Raw genomic sequence first — 19015 nt, forward strand, 5'->3', positions numbered from 1 at the left:
TGTGGGGTGATATTCCCCTGCAGGGAGCTGACTGTGCCTTGCTGGGGGGAGCCACAAGCAGGGCTGCTGTGATCCTGTATTCCCCTGGTGCTGCCTGACAGCTTTTCTGACCTACTGAGCTGAGCTGGACAGCTCTAATGTGAGTTTGGAGCAGATGTGTGGTGGGAATCCATCAGCACTGATGGATTTTGGCCAAGAGTGTATTCCGTGCCCATGCTGTGGCATCTCTGTGCCTTCAGCTCCCTGTGTCAGGTCAAACCTGGAAGAAAAGCAAAGATCAGGGATCACCACCACCATGGCCTTTATTGGTGAGACACAGGACAGAAAGCCATGGGGTCACTCCTGCTTCTGAAGTCTCCTGCCTTTGTTTCTGCAGTGCTGCTTGAAGCACATCCAGGATATTCACGTTGAGACACCATAACCTGGGATTGCCATGGGGCAGCCACAGGCTGATGGGAGAGCCTCAGTGGAGCTGGTAAGGCTGTGGCCCTTGGAGAAGCACCAGGAAGATGCAGCCCCAGGAAGAGACTGTGTGGCGTTTGAAGGACCAGTTCAGCCCTGCAGGACCATGGGTTGTCCCACTCTTGGCTCTTGCTGACTTTGGGCTTCATGCTTCTCCCACAGCTGGACAGATATCCTGTGCTCCTGAGCACCATGGATCTTACAGCAGTGTGGGATTTCTCTGACCAAACACAATGTGGGTGTTGGTGCTACCTCACTGTCCTTGGGGCTACCTGAGGGGACAAGGGAACCTGGATGGGACAGCTGTGCTCTTCATCCTTGGCAAGGAAGCATAGGTGAAGTCCTGGTGCCTCTGCTCTGGTCTTCATGCTCAGATTGTGATTCCAGATAAGTTCCTGCACAAATGCTGGGCAGAGTCAGGTTCCCATTTCAACACCTGGCCAAAATTTGGAGACAGTCTAGCCTGTGTTCTCCAGCCATGGAGGACCCTTTTTGGGTGGTTTTTCAGGAGAGTGAGGCATCTTGGGGTCATGCACATCCCTTTTTTTTTCCCTCTTGCTTCCACTGGTACTGATGAAGGGCTGTCCAGGGAGTCAAAGTCCCATTCAGAGACAGGCTGTGGTCATGCCCCTATTTGAAATTCCCATAGGTTTCAAATGAATTCAAATAACTGAGGGCTAGTTCATAGCAGAGCCCATACTGTTCCTGTGGATAAAAGGATGCACTTGAGGCTCCAGTGGACCAACACCTGCAGTGGCATGCCAGCATTGGTCTCCAACAGCTTCCTGACACAGAGCATGCCACACACAGGTGCACTCCACCCTCCTCCTCCCAGCTGGAATCCACCATCCTTGCTGAGGAATCCAGGCATGTGCTCCAGGACCTGGAGGATGGGCTACACCAGCACTGGAACCAGCTGGTTTTGGCAGGAGAGCCAACAACCATGACACCAAGTGTTAAGCAGCCAGGTGGACCAGAAAGGGGCCACTCATCATGCAGGATGCATTGGTGCCCCCTCAGTTCTGCAGAACCTGACACTGAGGGAGTGGGTGTGCCCAGCAGCAGAAACTGGAGCTTTCAAAGGTCTCACTGGCACCTGGCATCAGGATGATCTGAGCAAAGAGGGGCCAGGGCAGCTACTGGGGCAATACAAGATTTGGCTCTTACTGTGCTGCTGCCATCCCAGGTGGGTTAGAAGTCAGCACCTACCACATTTTTAATGAACTGTCTGCGCCTCCTCTTCAGCATCCTCACAGCCTGGGACACATCCACCATGCCCTCGCTTTGGATCTGCTCACACAGGAAACCAGCAGCACAGAAGATCCCACTCCGGCTGGCTCCGTCCCTGTGGAGGAGGGCAAGGGGAGCTTCATTTGCTCTGGGATGGCAGGTGGCAGGGCTGAGCCTCAGAGCTGTCCCCCTAGACCCACACACTCTCCCCAAGAATCATCTTGGCCATGCATCCCACATCCAACCAACCTCCACAGGAAAGTCTTCCTCCCTCAACCTAGCTGAATTCATATCCACACATCCACCCCAGATGGAGCTGTCCCCAATGTCACTGACACAGCCTGAGCTGTGTTCCAGCTCAGTGCCATGGCTGCTCCTCCAGCAGACATCACTCACCAGCAGGTGACAAGGATGTGTCCATCCTGGCTCTGCCGATGGTGTGTCTCCACCTTCCCCAGCAGGCTGATGATGGTGTCAGGGTTGGGGGGAAGGTGCTTCTGCATGGGCCAGTCTGTCAGTTGGTGTAACTGGATTTCCACTGCAGATTTCTTGGGCTAGTGGGGAAGAAAGACAGGGGGCTGGACAGAGCAGAGACCTATCGGCTTCATGGAGGGAAGGGGAGGGACAGTGCATGCCAGACCTGCCTCAGCCACACACACTGGATCAAGGGAGCAGCCCCACAATGGGACATGCCACTCCAGAATTTGCTCTTCTTCACCAAGTGCTCTGAGAGCAACAGACAGAGCACAAAAGAAGAGCTGAGCTCCAGGTGCAGCTCAGACCTACACCAGTCCTGTGTCCAGCTGCCTGCAATAGTTCCCCTTTCATGAACCACTGAGATGTACAAACTCCAACCACAGTTGCTGTCCTCCAGTTGGAAATGCACACAAAACCACCTCTGAGATCTACCTCTCTACCTCTGGGAGCTGCTCCTCCCAGCTTGTGCAAAGATTCTTCTCAAAGGAGTTTGCAAGCTCTGAGCAAAGGGCCCACCTGCTGCCTGTTGCTGAGGACGAGTGTCCAGGTTGTGAAGCCAGCCCCAGGCTCCTCTGAGATCAGCTGCACATGGAAGCGGCCGTAGTCATCTTCACCCTGGCTGGGCCAGAACTGCACGTACGTCTGGGGGAGGGCGAGAGGGGCCTGATCACACATGGCCCCGCCTGCACACAGGGCAGAGCTCGGCCCCTCACATGGGGGGCTCACAGCAGCCCCTTGCCCAAAGGCCACATGCACATGGCTCTGCCAGACACCTGCTGGGCACCAGCCCAGTGCTGCAGCCAGAGAATAACACTCCATCACACTGGACACCTGGGTAGGGGTCAAGAAAACCCAATGGGTGCTCATTTGCAGTGAGACCGAGGACAGCCCCCTGCTGTGGAGCTGGGACTGTCCTGAGGGCTCTGCCAGGTGGAGCCCCCAGGCTTGCAGTAGGTCCTGGTGCAAGCTGGGCTCTCATGCTAAGATCCTTGCAGGGGCAAAGGCAGGAATCACACTGCTCGGCCCCACAGGGAACCAGGAGAGGGGAGAGCTGTCAGAGCTTGGGCTGCTGACCTTGTCCAGCTCCTGGAGTTCATTCAGCACAACTACTGATGTGCAAGTGTAATCCCAGACCAGAGCCCAGAAATCCACCAGCGTGGTGGGGAAAGGCAGCTGCGTGATGATGATTCTCTCCTCCTCGGTGTACGTCTGCGAAAGACACGACGATGTGTGTGTGAGGAGAGTCCCACAATGCCCGAGAGCCCTTCCCGCAGCGGGATGGCTCCCTACCGCCCAGCGGAGACGGAGAAGGCCCAGGCCGGCCCAGCCCTGCTCAGAGCAGCTCATGTTAGCGCCCCGCTGCCCTCTCAGCTCATCGCAGCCGGGCTCAGCTGGCAGCAGGCCGGGCTGGCACACGCTGCTGCGCTGCCTGCGCAGGCAGGCTCCGCCGGTGGCGGTCGCGGGGGCCATCTCCTGGCAGCAGGGCCGGCAGGCACCGAGCAGCAGCCCGAGCGCCGGGACACCTCCCCGGCCGGGGGCTCTGCCCTGGCCCGGAGCAGGGCTGCGCAGGAGGGGCCCGGCTGCCCCGAGCAGCTCCCGCTCCCGCGTAAGGCGGCCGGAGCCTTACGCTGGCAAAGACGGCGTTGATGTAAGCTGGCGAGCCGTCTGCGTTCACCGAGGACATCAGGATGGGCCGGCAGGAGTCCGCTGCGGAGGCAAGGAACACAGAGAGGGAAATGATGGATCGCTCCCTCCCTACACACAGGCAGGGGGCTTTCCCTGCAACAAGCACAGCCAACAGAGCTCCCTGCAGCATGGGTCGGAGAGGATTGAACGGACAGGCACCACCACACCCACAGCTGTGACAGCTCAGGGCACCCTGATGAGGGGTGCCCAAAACCCTGTGTCTGGGGGCACAGCAGATCCGCCCTCCTCATTGTGCCTCATCTGAGCTTCTCCACTGGGAAAGTGTAGACCAAGGACATATTTATCCCAGGTGTACCTCATGTACCTCCAACAGGCTCAGAAGGAGTCAGCCTAATCTGTATTTATTATCTCCTAAGCAGAATACAACAACTGGACCCTGAGCCCAACCTGTCAGTGTCATGTGCCAGGGAGGGAAGCAGCAGGAAAGCATCATTCCCCCCATGCTGCTGCCAGGCTCTGGCTTTAGAGCAAGAGGCTGCCCGGCCTTGCCAGTGTTACCTGGCAAGATCCCTGGCTTGCGGTTCTTGGCTTGGTTTCTGGGTTTCTCTGCTTCTCTGCATGGCAGCAGCTGGAACAACTCAGAAAATCTCTGCACGGCCTGTAGAGATGATTCACCCATGTCAGTCCTGCCTGTCAGCAACTCACCTTCTTGGGCCACTGCAGAGAAATGATCCCCCACCTCCATCCCACTGCTGGGGAGGGGAGCAGGAGAGGGCTGGCATCACAGATGAGCCTCCACAGCACCAGTGCACCGTCCCCTGGTGGTACCTTGAACTCCTTCTCCAGGGCGCTGTTGCAGCCTGAGGTCTCATGGTCCCGCAGGGAGCGCACGCGGCTGGCGATGCTCTCCACAGGCACCCCGGTGCTGCCGCAGAGCAAACCTTCCAGCAGCGCCTCGTACAGGAAGCTGTACTGCTCCTGCGGGAGGACACGCCTCAGCTGCACGGTCTGGAGCCAGTCCAGGAGGAACCCTGGAGCTCCAGATCACCAGCTGTGCTCAAACTGTGCTACAAGTGAGCCAGCTTCATCCTTCTCCTTCCTGCTGCAGATCCCTGAGGCCAGACACTTCTCATTGCAGGCATCCCTGCTTTGGGACACTGCCAGCAACTCCAGCAACCCAGACAAGATCATCTTCCTCAGGTTTAGTGCTCCCTCTCGGACCACACCCCTGCTCTGGGGAAGGCAGCCCAGAAAACCTGCACACTAGTTAGACCTTGTACAAGAGGCTGCTTGGTCCAGCCCAAGCCGGTTTTCTCTGAAGGAGCCCAGCACTAAGCAGATCATGAGGATATAGTGCCTAGGCCAGGACACTGCTGCCCAGGAGCTGCCAGGAGGGCAGCCATCCTGAAAGCTGGAGGCACAGGTGGACTCTTGTTCATCATCCTTGCCTACAGGACAGCCCTTCTGTGTCAGGGTGACTGATACCTACAAATGCTGCTGATACCTCAGAGAGTCTCAGGGAAATTAAGATTCCAACTAGCTTTGGACACAGCACTGAGAAAAGATCCTTCAGTGTCCATCACGAGGTAGCCCTAGTCCCTGTGGCTAGATCAGGAGCAGCATGGCTAATGTGGCTTTGCATGCCTCATCTCAGGGAAGGGTGGTGTTGACAGCAAAGGGTTAAAAGCAGCACAATGGTTTTTCATTCAGAAGGAGCATGGTGGATTGTCTCAAGTGGCCTTACAGCTGGGAGTATACCAAGGTGTGGAAAATGACAGTATGAGAAATCCTATATATTGTATACAAACAGCCTACTGCTGTTTAACCTCTCTCTGCTTTGTGGAGTACAATACATACAGAGGGAATGTTGGTGTTTACAGAGACCTGGAGCTCATTGCCATGAACATGGCTGAGCTCCCTGTTTTGGGACACATCAAAGACCAGAGATCATAAAGACACATTGGAGATCACAGCCCAGCTCGTAAACTACAGGTGCACGGGCCTTTGTTAAATGGGTGAAAAGAGCAGCCCCACTGTCCCCCAGGATGGACTGGGCCCGATGGTGCTGGTGTTCCCACTTATGTGTTACCTCCTGGCATCCTCCAACTAGGGAGGTAATGAAATAAATTCACTCTTGGCATTTTAGCCATGGTTTTGTGGCTGTTCTGGCCACTCGCCTGTGTCGACTCCCACAGGTGGGCATTGGATCTGCAGCCCGAGGTGTGCAGGGAGCAAATTCCTCACCTTGGTCTGCACCATGCTGACCCGCTGCTCCCGCAGCTGCTGCACACAGCGGAACACATCCACCTTGCCCTCCGCCTTGCCCATCTTCAAGAGGAAGTCCAGGGCGATGAAGGTGCCTGTGCGCCCGATGCCGGCGCTGAGGACACGGAGCAGCGCGGTCAGCGCTGCCCCCGCTGGCCGTGCCCCGGCACCCAGAGAGCCCCGGCGCGGTACCTGCAGTGCACCAGCACGGGGCCTGCAGGCGCTTCCAGCACCCTCTTGTTCACCACCTCCACCAAGCACAGCAGCTGCGACGGGTTTCTGGGCACCCCGTGGTCCGGCCACAGCAGGTAGTGAAACTGCTCCACTGCTCTTGGCAGAGCACAGCCTGCCTGCAGAAAGGGAGACACAGCTGGCAACAGGGAGCTGCAAGCGACCAGGAAACTCGTGTCGAGTGACTGCCTGCCAACAAGGAGGCAGCAGTGGAGGAAACCACTTGAGAGGGGCACCAGCACAGAGGGCTCCCTCCAGCACCACACCATAAGCACTGCTCCACTACAGCTCCTCAGACACTACAGGGCAGATTCACCCATCCCACAGCCACACGATTCATTTTGTCCTCTGCTTCACCGTGAGCAGTGAACGCAAAGCAGGAAAAGCAGCTTGTGCCCCAGAGGGGAATGATACCAATCACAGCTTAGGGTATTTCCAGAGTCATCAAAAAGCCCTGGCTTGCCCAGAAAAGATGTACCCTAAGGCTGTTACTACACTGATGTGAATGTAGTCACTTGGTACCAGCCATTGTGATTTTCCCTAAACATCACATTCACTTGCCATGAACTAATGCTACATCTTACCATCGGGTGCTCTTGGAGCTTTACATTTCAGCTGCATGTTGCTATGGGCAAGACAAGAAAGGACAGAAATATGCATAACTGCAATTTCTTCATTTTCTGCCTTTTAGCTGAGGTGTAACTTCCGCAGGAGCACACATCTTGACAAATGACCTTATGTGGGTTATCTTAAACCATAAACTATGTGTCCAGGTTTAGTGCTGTAAGTCACCAAGGAGCTTCAGTGTGGACCTTCTGCAGATTGATTCAGGTGACAGGCAGGCACCTGTCCCATCATCCTGGATGTGCAGAGATTCCATTCCATAGCCTTTATCTGCTTTTATACCCTTTGTAGTCACCTCACCCAAGCCAAAAGGAATCTACAATATTCCCATGTGCAACGTCAGTCCAGACTGCTCTGGGGTGACCACTGGAGCTGACTGACTGCCTTTGCCTGGCACCGAAACCTGGGACTGATGGCCTGGCATGGATTCCATTTATAGCAACCTGCTGACACTGCACCTTTTTGTGCTGGAGACCAGGCTCCCCACAGGGTCCATGTCTGACAGCTCCCACCAGCTGCTGGAATCCAAACACATCCTGCATTCCCACCTCAGCTCCATGCCAGGCTTACCTTCTGCAGGCAGAAGATGCGTTTGACAAGGCCTGTTGTGGTCCAGGTGTTGTTGAGTGTCACGGTGAAGTCTCCGTAGATCTGCTCCTCCTCTGGCCAATACTGCTCACACTTGATCTGTCAACACCAGTGCGATCTCTGAGCACAGGAAAACTCATAAGAAGAGCATTGCAGGGGTGTAGTGCTGCGCCCTGTCCCCGCTGACAGCAGCACTGGGAGCACAGCAGGTGTGGAAGCCTGCGCTCTGGCAATGCCCAAGCTGAGAGGTTTCATCGGCTGAGAGGTTTTCTCTACCTTGTTCTGTTCCACTAAGCCCGTCAGCATCACAATGACTGAGGTCTTCTCCTGCCAGACCATGTGCCAGAAATCCACCACTGTCCCAGCCAAGGGGCCTTGGGAAGGAAGAGGAGAGCCCTATGCAAGTGTCCCAACCATGGGCACATTTTTGGACATTCCCAGGCTTTCCTCTGCCTAGACACAGAGGTACAGCCAGGGGACATCAGCACCTGAAAGGGGTGCTGGCCACATCAGCTTCATCACCATGTTAGAAATTTGGACAAGGAGAAGGGAGGGAAGATGAGCCCATGTCAGGGATTCACTGCTGCTTTGGGGGCTCCTGCTTGCAGACCCTTGAGATGACTGTCAGCTGCTCCCACATTTGGGGCCCTATTTTCCAAGGAGCATTTCTGCAGCTCTGCAGGAAACCAAGACTTCCTCATTGCATGCTGCACAGAGCTGACAAACACATCCAGGCTTTGCACTACTGGGAAGAGACTGTATCCGAGTGCACTGGGTGCAGACATGCCAGGCACTTGCAGGATTGTTCCTGTCATGCCAGCTCCAAAGGGAACAAACTAGGCTTGTCAGTGGAAGGACCATGTCCTCATACTGGGCAGTGCAGATACCAGCTCCAGTTGCTGCCAAGCTATCACTGAGACCTTCCATGCCCTCTAGCACCTGTAACAACTGTTCAGAGAGAACTGAACAACAGAGACCCTGGAGACACAGGGACTTGAAGTGAGCCATTCACAGCTCCCTGGCTGCTATCCCAGCTCCCCATTTCCCAGATTGCTCAGGGTAGTGAATGGCATCTCCTGAGGATGAGGTTTGGGAGCACCTACCTTGAGCTGCAATGAAGAAGCGTGGACTTCGGTAGGTCTGCAGGGGAGAGATTCAAACAGCTCTGATCACATGAGTTAAATGTTTAACAGGGAATGAAATAAAGGATCCATCCCCCAGGCACCAAAGCCCAGAACTCTCAGCACAGTGTGTCCCACAGCACCTTTCCTGGCCAGCACAGACAGTGGGTACCCAGGGGCTGCATCTCAGTTCCTGTCCCCTCAGATGGGTCCCTTTTTGTTTGAGGTGAGAACTACACACAAACCCAGAGTACTCCAGGCAGCTCAGAGAGGATTCAGTGGAAGCAACATCCCAAGACCCGCCAGCTTAAGGGCAAAAAGTGCCAGACCTCAGGGCCCCCCATGTGAGCAGGACTGTCCTCCTGCCAGGCACCTTTCCTACCCTTCTCAGAGTAACAACTCCTCACTACCTACATCCACATAGCTGGCATTGATGTAGCCATTCCCGGTGTCAGAGGGCTGCAGCACCACACGGCAGTGATCATCTGAAAGAGAAGGGAGATGGGCTAATGCTTTAGGGCAGCAACAAAGAGACTGATTAAGGGGGAAGGCGTAATTTATTAATTACTGTCTGTTGCCTCTCCAGCAGCACCCAAGGCCTCAGGACATGTTCAGGGTTAAAGAACAGCTGATGAGACAAAGGGTAACATGGCACAGCAGGAAGTGCAATTGAGTGTTAAGGAAGATTATGAAATGGCCAAATGTACACACCGTGTGTGGCCCAGAGGAGCTTTAAAGGTTGGAAGAAATTAGGTCACTCCTTCTACTTTCCCACAAATACCTGCCTCTGGATGGTACATGACAGTGTTCAGCACTGACTACCATCAGGAACAGGAATACAATGTTTGATTAAGTTTGCAGGGAGATTTGAAGGGCAGAACGAGGATACTCCAACAGGATATAAAAGAGTGGGGCCAGAAATGTCTCTGAGTTTCAGTGGCCATGGAGGATGAGATGAGTAGCTCAGTGTTTCTGAAGTGGTGGAGGGGCACCTACACCAGCCCAGCATCCTGTGCTACCCCAGCCAGCCCCAAGAGCCTGAGCCAGTCCCTGGAGAGCTCTGCTTACATGGGATGATGCTCTTGTAGCGGTTCTTGTTTTGATTACAGAGCTCCTTGCCGGCATTGCAGGGGTGCAACAAAGTGGAGGACAATTGCTGCAGAGGAAGAAAACAAGCCCACTCAGCACTGGGATATATTCTGGGGCTGTGGCCACAGCTGATTGCATCACACATCCAGGGGAGGAATGAGGAGTGGGGAGTGCAGCCAGGTGGGAAAGCAAAGCTAAACCAGACCTGATATTCTCTAAGAAGCCCAGCACCATGCCTGTTGACTGATTCATCATCTGTCTGTTCTGCCTCTATTTCTTCCCTCTTAAACATCTTCAGAGCCTCCAGCAATTCCTCCACTGGGATCTGTGTGTTTGGCTTGCGTACATCTGCAGAGACCACAAGGACAGGACTTCAGCACCCAACTAGTGCTAAACTGGCCAGTTCTGGAACTCTGCAGCTGAGACTGAGATGGCATTGCAGCAGCCAGAACTTCTCAAATCTTATACTGTCCCTCCCCACACAGGTCCCTTCTCCTGGGAGGAGTCCCTTTCCCTGTGCCAGCCAGCTCTGACCACCCTGTTCCTGCAATGAACTTGTGGAACCTGCAATCATCCTGCCTGTGTTTTTAACAGACAGCCTGTCCAGACAAGGCACACAGGGCGCTTGCTCATACTGCACCTTTCTGACATCCTCTCAGGGGTATAGTGCTGCTGTTCTCCAACCGTCTTGAACTGTTGTGCTTTAACCTGCAAAACAGCAAGGCAGGTGCACAGACCAGCAGAAGAGAGATACAGAGCTGAAGCTGTTACCCATCTCACCACCCTGCCTCATCTCAGGCTCCACTTGGACACTCCATGCCACTGCAGGGAGTGTCCAAGTGGAGCCGGTGAATACCTCACAGAGGGCAGGAGAGGTGAGCCACATACTGACCTGAAGATGACAAAAAGCAGCAAAATCCCCAGTGCCAGGAATGAAACAATTAGTGCTACTGCCACAACCACAGGCTTGCTATCCAGCAGAGACGGTGGCTCCTGCCCTGCAAGCAGCACAGGCCAGGCTCAGGCTCCTGCACAGCCTAAACCAAGCATTGGGACATCCCACAGGGACATGAAGAGAAAAGCAACTTCCCTTGTCTTCCACCCAAGGCTTTGCATTAGAGAAAAGCTGAGGTGGGGCAGAAGAAGCACATGTTTCCAAGGTGTGATACCCCCAATTGTGGAACATGAGTCCCTGAAGGCCCCAAACACTGCCAAGTGAGGTATCTACTTGGAGGGGTTGCAAATACACCAGAGGAGGATTACTGGGACTAAGACTAAACCTGTGGTGATGGCAGAGATAATGTGCAATCGCCAGTGGCCACTAGGCCCCCACCTATCCAAGAGTCCTGAGGATGTCCAAAGCCCATCTACCATAGATACCCTCAAAATACAGAGAACTTCTATGAAGACCAAAGTATGGCAATATTCCACTACATCTGCCCTGGGCCGGCTTGTATCCAGGGAAGCTGCCAGGCTGGCAAAAGGGAGCAGGCAGGAGGGAGGCTTGGGCAGCAGGAGCAAGGAGACACTTACCAAGAGAGAAGCTGTAGCAGACACAGGTGAACTTCTCTGCCTGTTGGAGGAGACAGGAGGGAGAGCTCAGGCCAGTCCTGCAGCACTGGCCTAGCTGGAGGCCAAGGTCCCCAGGCAGGGCCACCGAGGGAGGTGGCTGTGGCCCGGGAGCCCAGGGACAGCACGGTGCCGGGGCACGGGACGGGAGCGTGAGCCCAGAGGCAGCCCAGAGGCAGCGAGGGGCCCAGCCCCGGGCGGCAGCAGGCGCAGGGAGCAAGAGCCCCCCGAGGGTACCTGCGGCCCGCGGCGGACGAGGCGCAGCAGGGCCGTGTAGTCCCGGCCCGGGCTGAGGGCAGCGTTGTCCATGCCCTGCCCGCGGCTGCCGTCGCCCAGCACGAAGTCCGTGGCGGCGCTGAGGTTGAGCAGAGCGGCCTGGTAGGCGCTGGCATTGGAGAGCTGTGCCTGCTCCGAGCAGATGCTCTCGATCAGCGAGGCGTTGTGCGTGGCGGCCACGATCAGCTGGTGCTCCCTGCGGGCCCAAAGGCAGTGGCAGCGGGCACGGGGGCCACGGGAAGGGAGGCGGCTGCAGGCCAGCGCCGGCGTGGGGAGAGCCCCGGCGGGGCTGCGGAGCCGCGGGGCTGCGCTCACCTGGCGGCCTCAGAGCCGGGGGCGATGGGGCTCAGGGGGAGCACGGCCGTGCCTTGCGAGGGGGCGATGTCGCGGGCGCCGCGGCAGCTGATGGCCTGGGGGTGCGGGGTGTCTGCAGGGCAACAGCGGGGAATGAGCGTCGGCAGGGCCGGGCGAGCAGCAGCGACGGCCTCGGGCAGCGCAGGCCGGCGAGCAGGGCTGGGCAGTGCCCGGGCTCCCGGCCCGGCCCCACAGCAAAGCTCACCGGAGCTGCTGTTGCTGTGAAACTCCCTCGTCAGCGCGGCCCCGGCTCCAGCAGCCGTCAGCCCCTGGAGCATCACGGCGTAGCTGCTGCCAGGGCTGTGCCCCGGCAGCCGGTGCTCGGTGACGGAGCCATCGAGGCGCAGCCGCTCGGTCTCCAGCACGCTGCTGTCCCCTGCGTTCCTGGCTGTGATGTTCAGCTGCGGACAGGAGACGCAGCTGGGACGCAGCAGCTCCCGGCTGCCCGCTGGGAAGGTGCCCCTGCCCTTCCCTGTGCCTGCCCTTCCCTGTGCCTGGGCAAGGCTCTGGAGAGGAACGGGTGGGAGCCTCAGCCCCATGAGCAGAGCTCAAAACAGAGGAGAGGAGAGGAGGAATTTGGAGCCAACCCTGAGGATGTGTGAGCAGCAACCTCTGCGAGCAAAGGGCTGGGCCTCTGAAAAGGAAGGCTGCAGTTTGAAAGGCTGTAGATATATGTACTGAGCCCGAGGACAGGCCTTGCAATATCACAGGCATTGTGGTGATGATGTGCTCCATAAGAGGAGCCTTGAGCGTCTCAATCTTCCTGTATTTCTTCATGGCTATCCCTTTCCCACAGTTGCCAGTGTGCCTGCACAGAGCTCCAGGCTGGGAGGTGAGGGTCTGCCCTGCTCCCTGGGTACCTGGTATCCGATGATCTCCCCGTTGCAGGAGGGCGGCGCGCTCCACCTGAGAGAGCCCCTGTCGGGATCCAGCCACAGCTGCTCCGGTTTGTCCGGCACTGCAAGCACAGACCATGGGGTCACACACAGGGCCATGGGCAGGGGCTCAGGCCACAGGAGGCTGCAGCAGCTCCCGGCCAAGGGACAGGCTGCAAAGGGACTCCCTGTAAGGGGTTTGTCCCCTGCAAAGGCTGTGTGTGCTGCAGCAGTGGGAAGCACAACAGTGTGAGGCGGAGTGGGACAATGAGAAGGGGCTGTGCCCTGCTCAGGGCTCTCCCAGCCCCTTCCCCAGAGGGCTCTGCACAGGACCCAAGCAGCTCTGATCCCAGGCACATCCCTGCACAGAGAATATGATCAGGCTGAGCTGAAGGGTGAGGGGAACATCTGTCCTCCCTGTGGCACAGCTCTGGACTGTTCCTTATCTGTCCTCCCTGTGGCACAGCTCTGGACTGTTCCTTATCTGTCCTCCCTGTGGCACAGCTCTGGACTGTTCCTTGTCTCTGATATTTCTGTGCACTTACCTGATTCCTGTGTTGTGAAGAACCATGAGAACAGGGTTGTGTTGGGAGGCAAGTCGATGGTGACACTGTACTCAGTGAAGGGCTGCAAAGGGGAGCAGGTGAATGTTCCCTCCTGGCCATGTAACATATGCTCTGCATCCACCTCCTCAGCCTCACAAGGAGGGGAGGAAGGCGCTGCCAGACGGCACATGGCCCTCATGCCCTGGCAGGCATCAGGGAAACTGCAGGTCCATTTCAGTTTGATGCTGGTGCTGGAAATCTCAAAGGTCTCATGGTCAACCTGGAGCACTTCTGTGAAGGAAAGATTGCCAGAAGGTCACTTTATTCCCTTCTCAGCCCAGCCATGCAAGGATGCTGCAGTCAGACAACTTTGCTCATCAGGAGAGACTGGAGGTGTTCACTGCAGCCCTCTGAAAGGGGAGCAGGAGGAGTTTGGGGTCATGGTGCCCTGGGAAACTGAATGTGAACCTTTGGGTGAATTTCTCCAGTGGCACAACCGCTTGTGTTCAGTCAAACATCAGGACACCTTGGGGAGAAGAGAGGGAAGCCAGGATGTGTCCCCAGCTGGGCTAAATCCCAGCTCACAGGGAGCAGCAAAGGGATCCTGCCTGCCTGAAACCCTCTGAGCTGCGTGGCTGCAGCCATCCTTTGGTGCCAAGGGAGAGCACAACAGGAGACATTTCCTCATGGTCTGGAAGCAGGAGCTGCTTCCACAGCCTCCATCCTCACAGTGCTGTGCCCAAGGAAAAACCCTGACCTTCCCACGCTGTTCCCCCTCAGAGATGTTCTCAGGATCTCCCCCTGCAAAGGATTATCCTGCTCCAGGTCCCTCCCTTACCGATGCACTCCACACTGGAATCAATGTGGACCCAGGCACCTGCGGAGTCTCTTCCAAGCCAAAATTCTTCATATCCAAATGTCCCATAATCATCCTGGAATTCAGTCTGACATTGGATTTCAGTGAAGAGTGGCTGGAAACCTTGAGGGCAGCTCAGCATCACTTCCTCATTCTTCTTATAATTCTCCAGGTCTGGTGCCAGTTGGAGTCTGGAGTCCCACTGGGGCCTTTTGCACCCTCCTGTCAGAGGTGAAAGTGGGTGTTAGATGGGGTGGAGGTGATGGGATGGGTATGGGTGAGTGGTGGGTGAGAAATCCCCAGGAACCCCTCCAGTCAATGAAGGGAGAGGGAAGGTGGCACATCCATCTGCAGGGATGTCACTTGAGGGCAAGCCTTGTTGGGAAGGAGCTTTCCTGATGCATGGAAATTGTGAAGGATCACTCATCCATGAACCTGCCCCATTCCCACTTGTGTCCATGGGCACCATATTCCCTCCTCCAAAGCCCGGAGCAGGGACATTCCCAGCACAATCCCCCCTGCACCAGGGGACTCCCTCCAGCCTCTCATCCAGGCTGTCACCCGGCCCAGCCCAGGGGGCCCTTGCTGGGCCATGGCACCACCGCTGCTGCTGGCATGCAGGGGCCTTCATCCAGGGCTCATCCCTGCCACAGGGATCAGCCACGCCCCTGTTACCCTCGGGGGCTCCTGTTCTCACTCCCTCGGTGCCTTGGCTGCTCTCCTCCTGCCCCACACCACTGGGCAGGGGGACAGGGCTGAGCAGTGCCTTCTGCATTCACGTCCCCTGCTTTAACAATGCCCCTGCCCCTTTCTGTGACACAACCCTTCCTTCTTCTCATCACCTCCTCACCAAATTCACCATGCCCCAGGCTCAGTGGGCAGGAGCTGAGCAGCTGGTGCCAGCAGTTTGTCCAGGGTTGAACGGGGAGGCTTTGTGGCAATGATTGCTACAGAGAAGGATGCTGGCTTCTGGAAGGAGCCCTTGCCCTTCAAGCCTCTGCAAGAAGGTTTGTGAGGCCTGAAGGGGTTTAAAATACAATCTGCCTTCTCCCAAAGGGGCACACGTGGGATCTCACAAGGTGCAGACCGACTTTGGCACAAAGGGAAATGCTGTGCCAAGCCCCTTGTGCAGAGGCTTTGCTGTCAAACAGCGCTGATGGCAGAAGAGCAGAGATGCCCAGCTGAGCACCACAACCAGCAGCTTTGTCCTTGTTTGGATGGAAAGGAGAGACTGGAGGTGGTCACTGCAGCCCTCTGAAAGGGGAGCAGGAGGAGTTTGGGGTCATGGTGCCCTGGGAAACTGAATGTGAACCTTTGGGTGAATTTCTCCAGTGGCACAACCGCTCGTGTTCAGTCAAACATCAGGACACCTTGGGGAGAAGAGAGGGAAGCCAGGATGTGTCCCCAGCTGGCCTAAATCCCAGCTCACAGGGAGCAGCAAAGGGATCCTGCCTGCCTGAAACCCTCTGAGCTGCGTGGCTGCAGCCATCCTTTGGTGCCATGGGAGAGCACAACAGGAGACATTTCCTCATGGTCTGGAAGCAGGAGCTGCTTCCACAGCCTCCATCCTCACAGTGCTGTGTCCAAGGAAAAACCCTGACCTTCCCACGCTGTTCCCCCTCAGAGATGTTCTCAGGATCTCCTCCTGCAAAGGATTATCCTGCTCCAGGTCCCTCCCTTACCGATGCACTCCACACTGGAATCAATGTGGACCCAGGCACCTGCGGAGTCTCTTCCAAGCCAAAATTCTTCATATCCAAATGTCCCATAATCATCCTGGAATTTAGTCTGACATTGGATTTCAGTGAAGAGTGGCTGGAAACCTTGAGGGCAGCTCAGCATCACTTCTTCATTCTTCTTATAATTCACCTGGTCTGGTGCCAGTTGGAGTCTGGAGTCCCACTGGGGCCTTTTACACCCTCCTGTCAGAGGTGAAAGTGGGTGTTAGATGGGGTGGAGGTGATGGGATGGGTAGGGGTGAGTGGTGGGAGAGAAATCCCCAGGAACCCCTCCAGTCAATGAAGGGAGAGGGAAGGTGACACATCCCTCTGCTGGGATGTCACCTGAGAGCAAGCCTTGTTGGGAAGGACTGTCATTGAGCTTGTAAAGCATGAAGAATCACTCATTCATCACTATGCCCCTATCCACCCACTTGTCTCTCTGGACACTCCTTACAACCTCCTACAGCCCAAAGCAGGGACATTCCCATCCTGTATCTCCCTGTGCCTCTCTCCTGAGCACTGCCATGTACTGCCATACCCCCACTGGACACAGCTTTTTCTCTGCCAGGGACAGCTCTGCATCTCCATTCCCTGATGGATGGCATTGCTCCTCCCCCAGGTCCATCCCATACAGCCTCCAGTCCCAGTGCCAAGGGCTGAGCCAGCCCTGCATCATCAGGGCTCCCTTCATTCCGCTCTGCTCCAACCCCTGCAGGTGCAGGAGGTGTCCCCCAGGTCCCTCATCCATGGGCCAGCAGGGGAGCAAGCAGACCTGTGCATTCCAGGGTGGCACCTGGAGGCACAGCAAAGATACTGGAACCTCCATGGGCACCTGGCTGGCAGCCTTGGATCCTGCCCCTGGCCTGGGCACCCAGCTGGGAGCCCCAGCCTTGGCCTGCTCAGGAACCACTGCAGGAGATTTCAGCTTGCCCAGCTGGTTCTGCCTGCTCTGTTGTCTCCTGGCTGCATTGTCCTCTTCAGTAGTTTGCTCAGGCAACAGAGCCCCAGGGAGGGTGAGGGCAGAGGGGAGACACGGGAGAGCTGCTGCAGCCTCACTTACCCATGCACAGGACATCCCCCTCAATGCGTGTCCAGGCACCTGTGCTGCTCCTGCCCCACCAGGCATCCACATATTCTGGTTTTCCAGAAATCACTCGTTGAAATTCCTTTGCACATTTGACCTCGGGGAAGGAGGGCTCGAGGCCTTTGGGACAGGTCAGGGTCAGTTCTTCTCTGTTCTGTGGGTTTCCAGTTTCATTCTCCAAAAACTGAAGTCTTGCATCCCACTCAGGTTTAGGGCATTTTGCTGTCAGGAAGAAAGTGTGAGAGTCCTTCTCAGCAAGGGAATGCTCAGGCAGGAGAGGGACAGAGGCTTTTCCATGATGAACTGTAGTTAATGTCTGCATTCCACACCATGAGGAAACCCAAGGTACCCCAAGAGCAGAAGAAGATCATGTGCCTGGGCAAGGAGGTGATACGGGACCCTGGGAGAGAGGTGAAAACTGAGGGCAGGATCCTTTCTGACTTCCCTGTGATGCACAACTCAGGAATAGACTGGGAGATGCAGGGATAGAGAAAACCTGTCCCACACTGAATGCTTCTAACCCTCTCCACCTTGGATTCTGCTCCCAACTGCGACCTGACTCTGAGCTTGCCCAAGGTGTCCCACATACATGGCACCATGTCCAGCTCCCCTCTACACTGACAGGTGCACATAGCAGGGGAGACCTACTGCTTCCCAACTTACCCGTGGTGCAGCTCAGTTTCAGAGGCAACCTGTGCCATTTTCCTGAAATGTCCAACACCTGCCAAACATTCCTCCAGTTTGCACAGCTGATCACAGCAAGGGGAGGAGCGTCATTCTCAAAGCAGCTCAGTGTCACCTCTTCACCGACCGTGTAAAATCTCTGGTTTGGCCTGAACTGGAGCTGTGAGTCCCACTGGGGCTGCTGGCATCGCTCTGGAGAGGAGAAGGAGATCATGTAAGCAGAATGGGAAGTGGTCTGCTGGAATATTTCTTGCTCTGACTTGGACAGGGCTCATTTCCTTTGGTTACCAGATTCAACTGCTTGCTTGATCCCTCACTTGCAGCCTAGGACAGAGTTATTGGTGGCAGCAGACCACCCCAAGAGCAGTCCCATCCATGCCTACTACAGTCTTGCAGGCTTCCCAACTCAGGCTCCATTTGGGAAAAGCTGGACAGGGACTGAATTCCTTCCCAGTCTTCACACAGTGTTCCATCCCGTCCCACCACCTTGGCCATACAGCCACTCATTGTTTGAAGGCTTTACAGGGTTTACAGTAGCCCCCGGTGCAGGGAGCCTTGTTCCTGCCTTTGAACCCCTCCCAGGAGCACAGAGCCCAGCAGGTGCCTACAGCAAGGTGCTGAGGCAAGAGGAGCCTTGTCAGTGCCAGGACATGGGGAAAGCCAAAGGTATCCAGGTCTGCCATTCCTGCACTGTCATCTGCACCACCAGGTCACAGAGGGTCTGCCACCAGCTCAGGGCCCTGGGTCAGGGTGGTGCAGGGCTGTGCTTACCATTGCAGGTGGGAGTCTCATTCCACAGGGGCTGGGCCCCTCTGGAAATGCACTGAATCAGTGGGACAGATGGCACAAACTTCTCAGGAATCCTCCCAGCACAGCTGACCTGCACCACTTCATTCAAGGCATAGTCTCTCCTCCTCGGAGTAAACCGCAGTTTGTGGTCCCAGTCGGAGGGAATTTTACATTTTCCTGTGTGGAAAGGCCAGGAGGCAGAGCCTGAGGGTCACTGGGCTCCAGCAGCATCCATGAGGATGAGGGAGTTCCATCCGGAGGGGTGCCAATCCCTCTCTCTTCAGAGAGGTGGCAGAGATGGCACCTCCCAGGATGAGCCCCATCCCCCAGGTGCTTTATCCCTCCCCACACCCTCAGGGCAGTGCAGGAGGGTTATCCACAGGGTTATCCTGCCCACCTGCTGCTGAGGAGACACCCCAGCTAGAGGGGTCCAGCAGCCCTGGGGGATGCTGCTCTCTCCCACAAATCCAGGGGCTGTGGGAGTGCACCAGACTCTGCTGGCACCACTCATCATCATTTCTGTCATTC

General features: G+C 56.3%; 1 protein-coding gene across 1 annotated transcript; it reads right to left on the reverse strand.

The window, feature by feature from the left end:
* Positions 1 to 1092: 1092 nt before the first annotated feature.
* On the reverse strand, positions 1093 to 18810 carry LOC131096258 (receptor-type tyrosine-protein phosphatase kappa-like). The gene is given in 29 exon segments (XM_058044575.1): positions 1093 to 1167; positions 1672 to 1807; positions 2089 to 2246; positions 2686 to 2811; positions 3244 to 3378; positions 3797 to 3876; positions 4375 to 4474; positions 4645 to 4794; positions 6061 to 6196; positions 6274 to 6431; positions 7507 to 7623; positions 7801 to 7898; positions 8628 to 8664; positions 9060 to 9130; positions 9714 to 9801; positions 9940 to 10118; positions 10375 to 10442; positions 10627 to 10732; positions 11268 to 11307; positions 11541 to 11775; positions 11895 to 12006; positions 12139 to 12334; positions 12794 to 12891; positions 13354 to 13644; positions 15892 to 16131; positions 16991 to 17236; positions 17678 to 17890; positions 18470 to 18664; positions 18792 to 18810. Coding segments are annotated over 29 exon segments (3903 nt in total).
* Positions 18811 to 19015: the final 205 nt, after the last annotated feature.

This window comes from Melospiza georgiana, chromosome Z (assembly GCF_028018845.1).
Source record: "Melospiza georgiana isolate bMelGeo1 chromosome Z, bMelGeo1.pri, whole genome shotgun sequence".
NCBI lineage: Eukaryota > Metazoa > Chordata > Aves > Passeriformes > Passerellidae > Melospiza > Melospiza georgiana.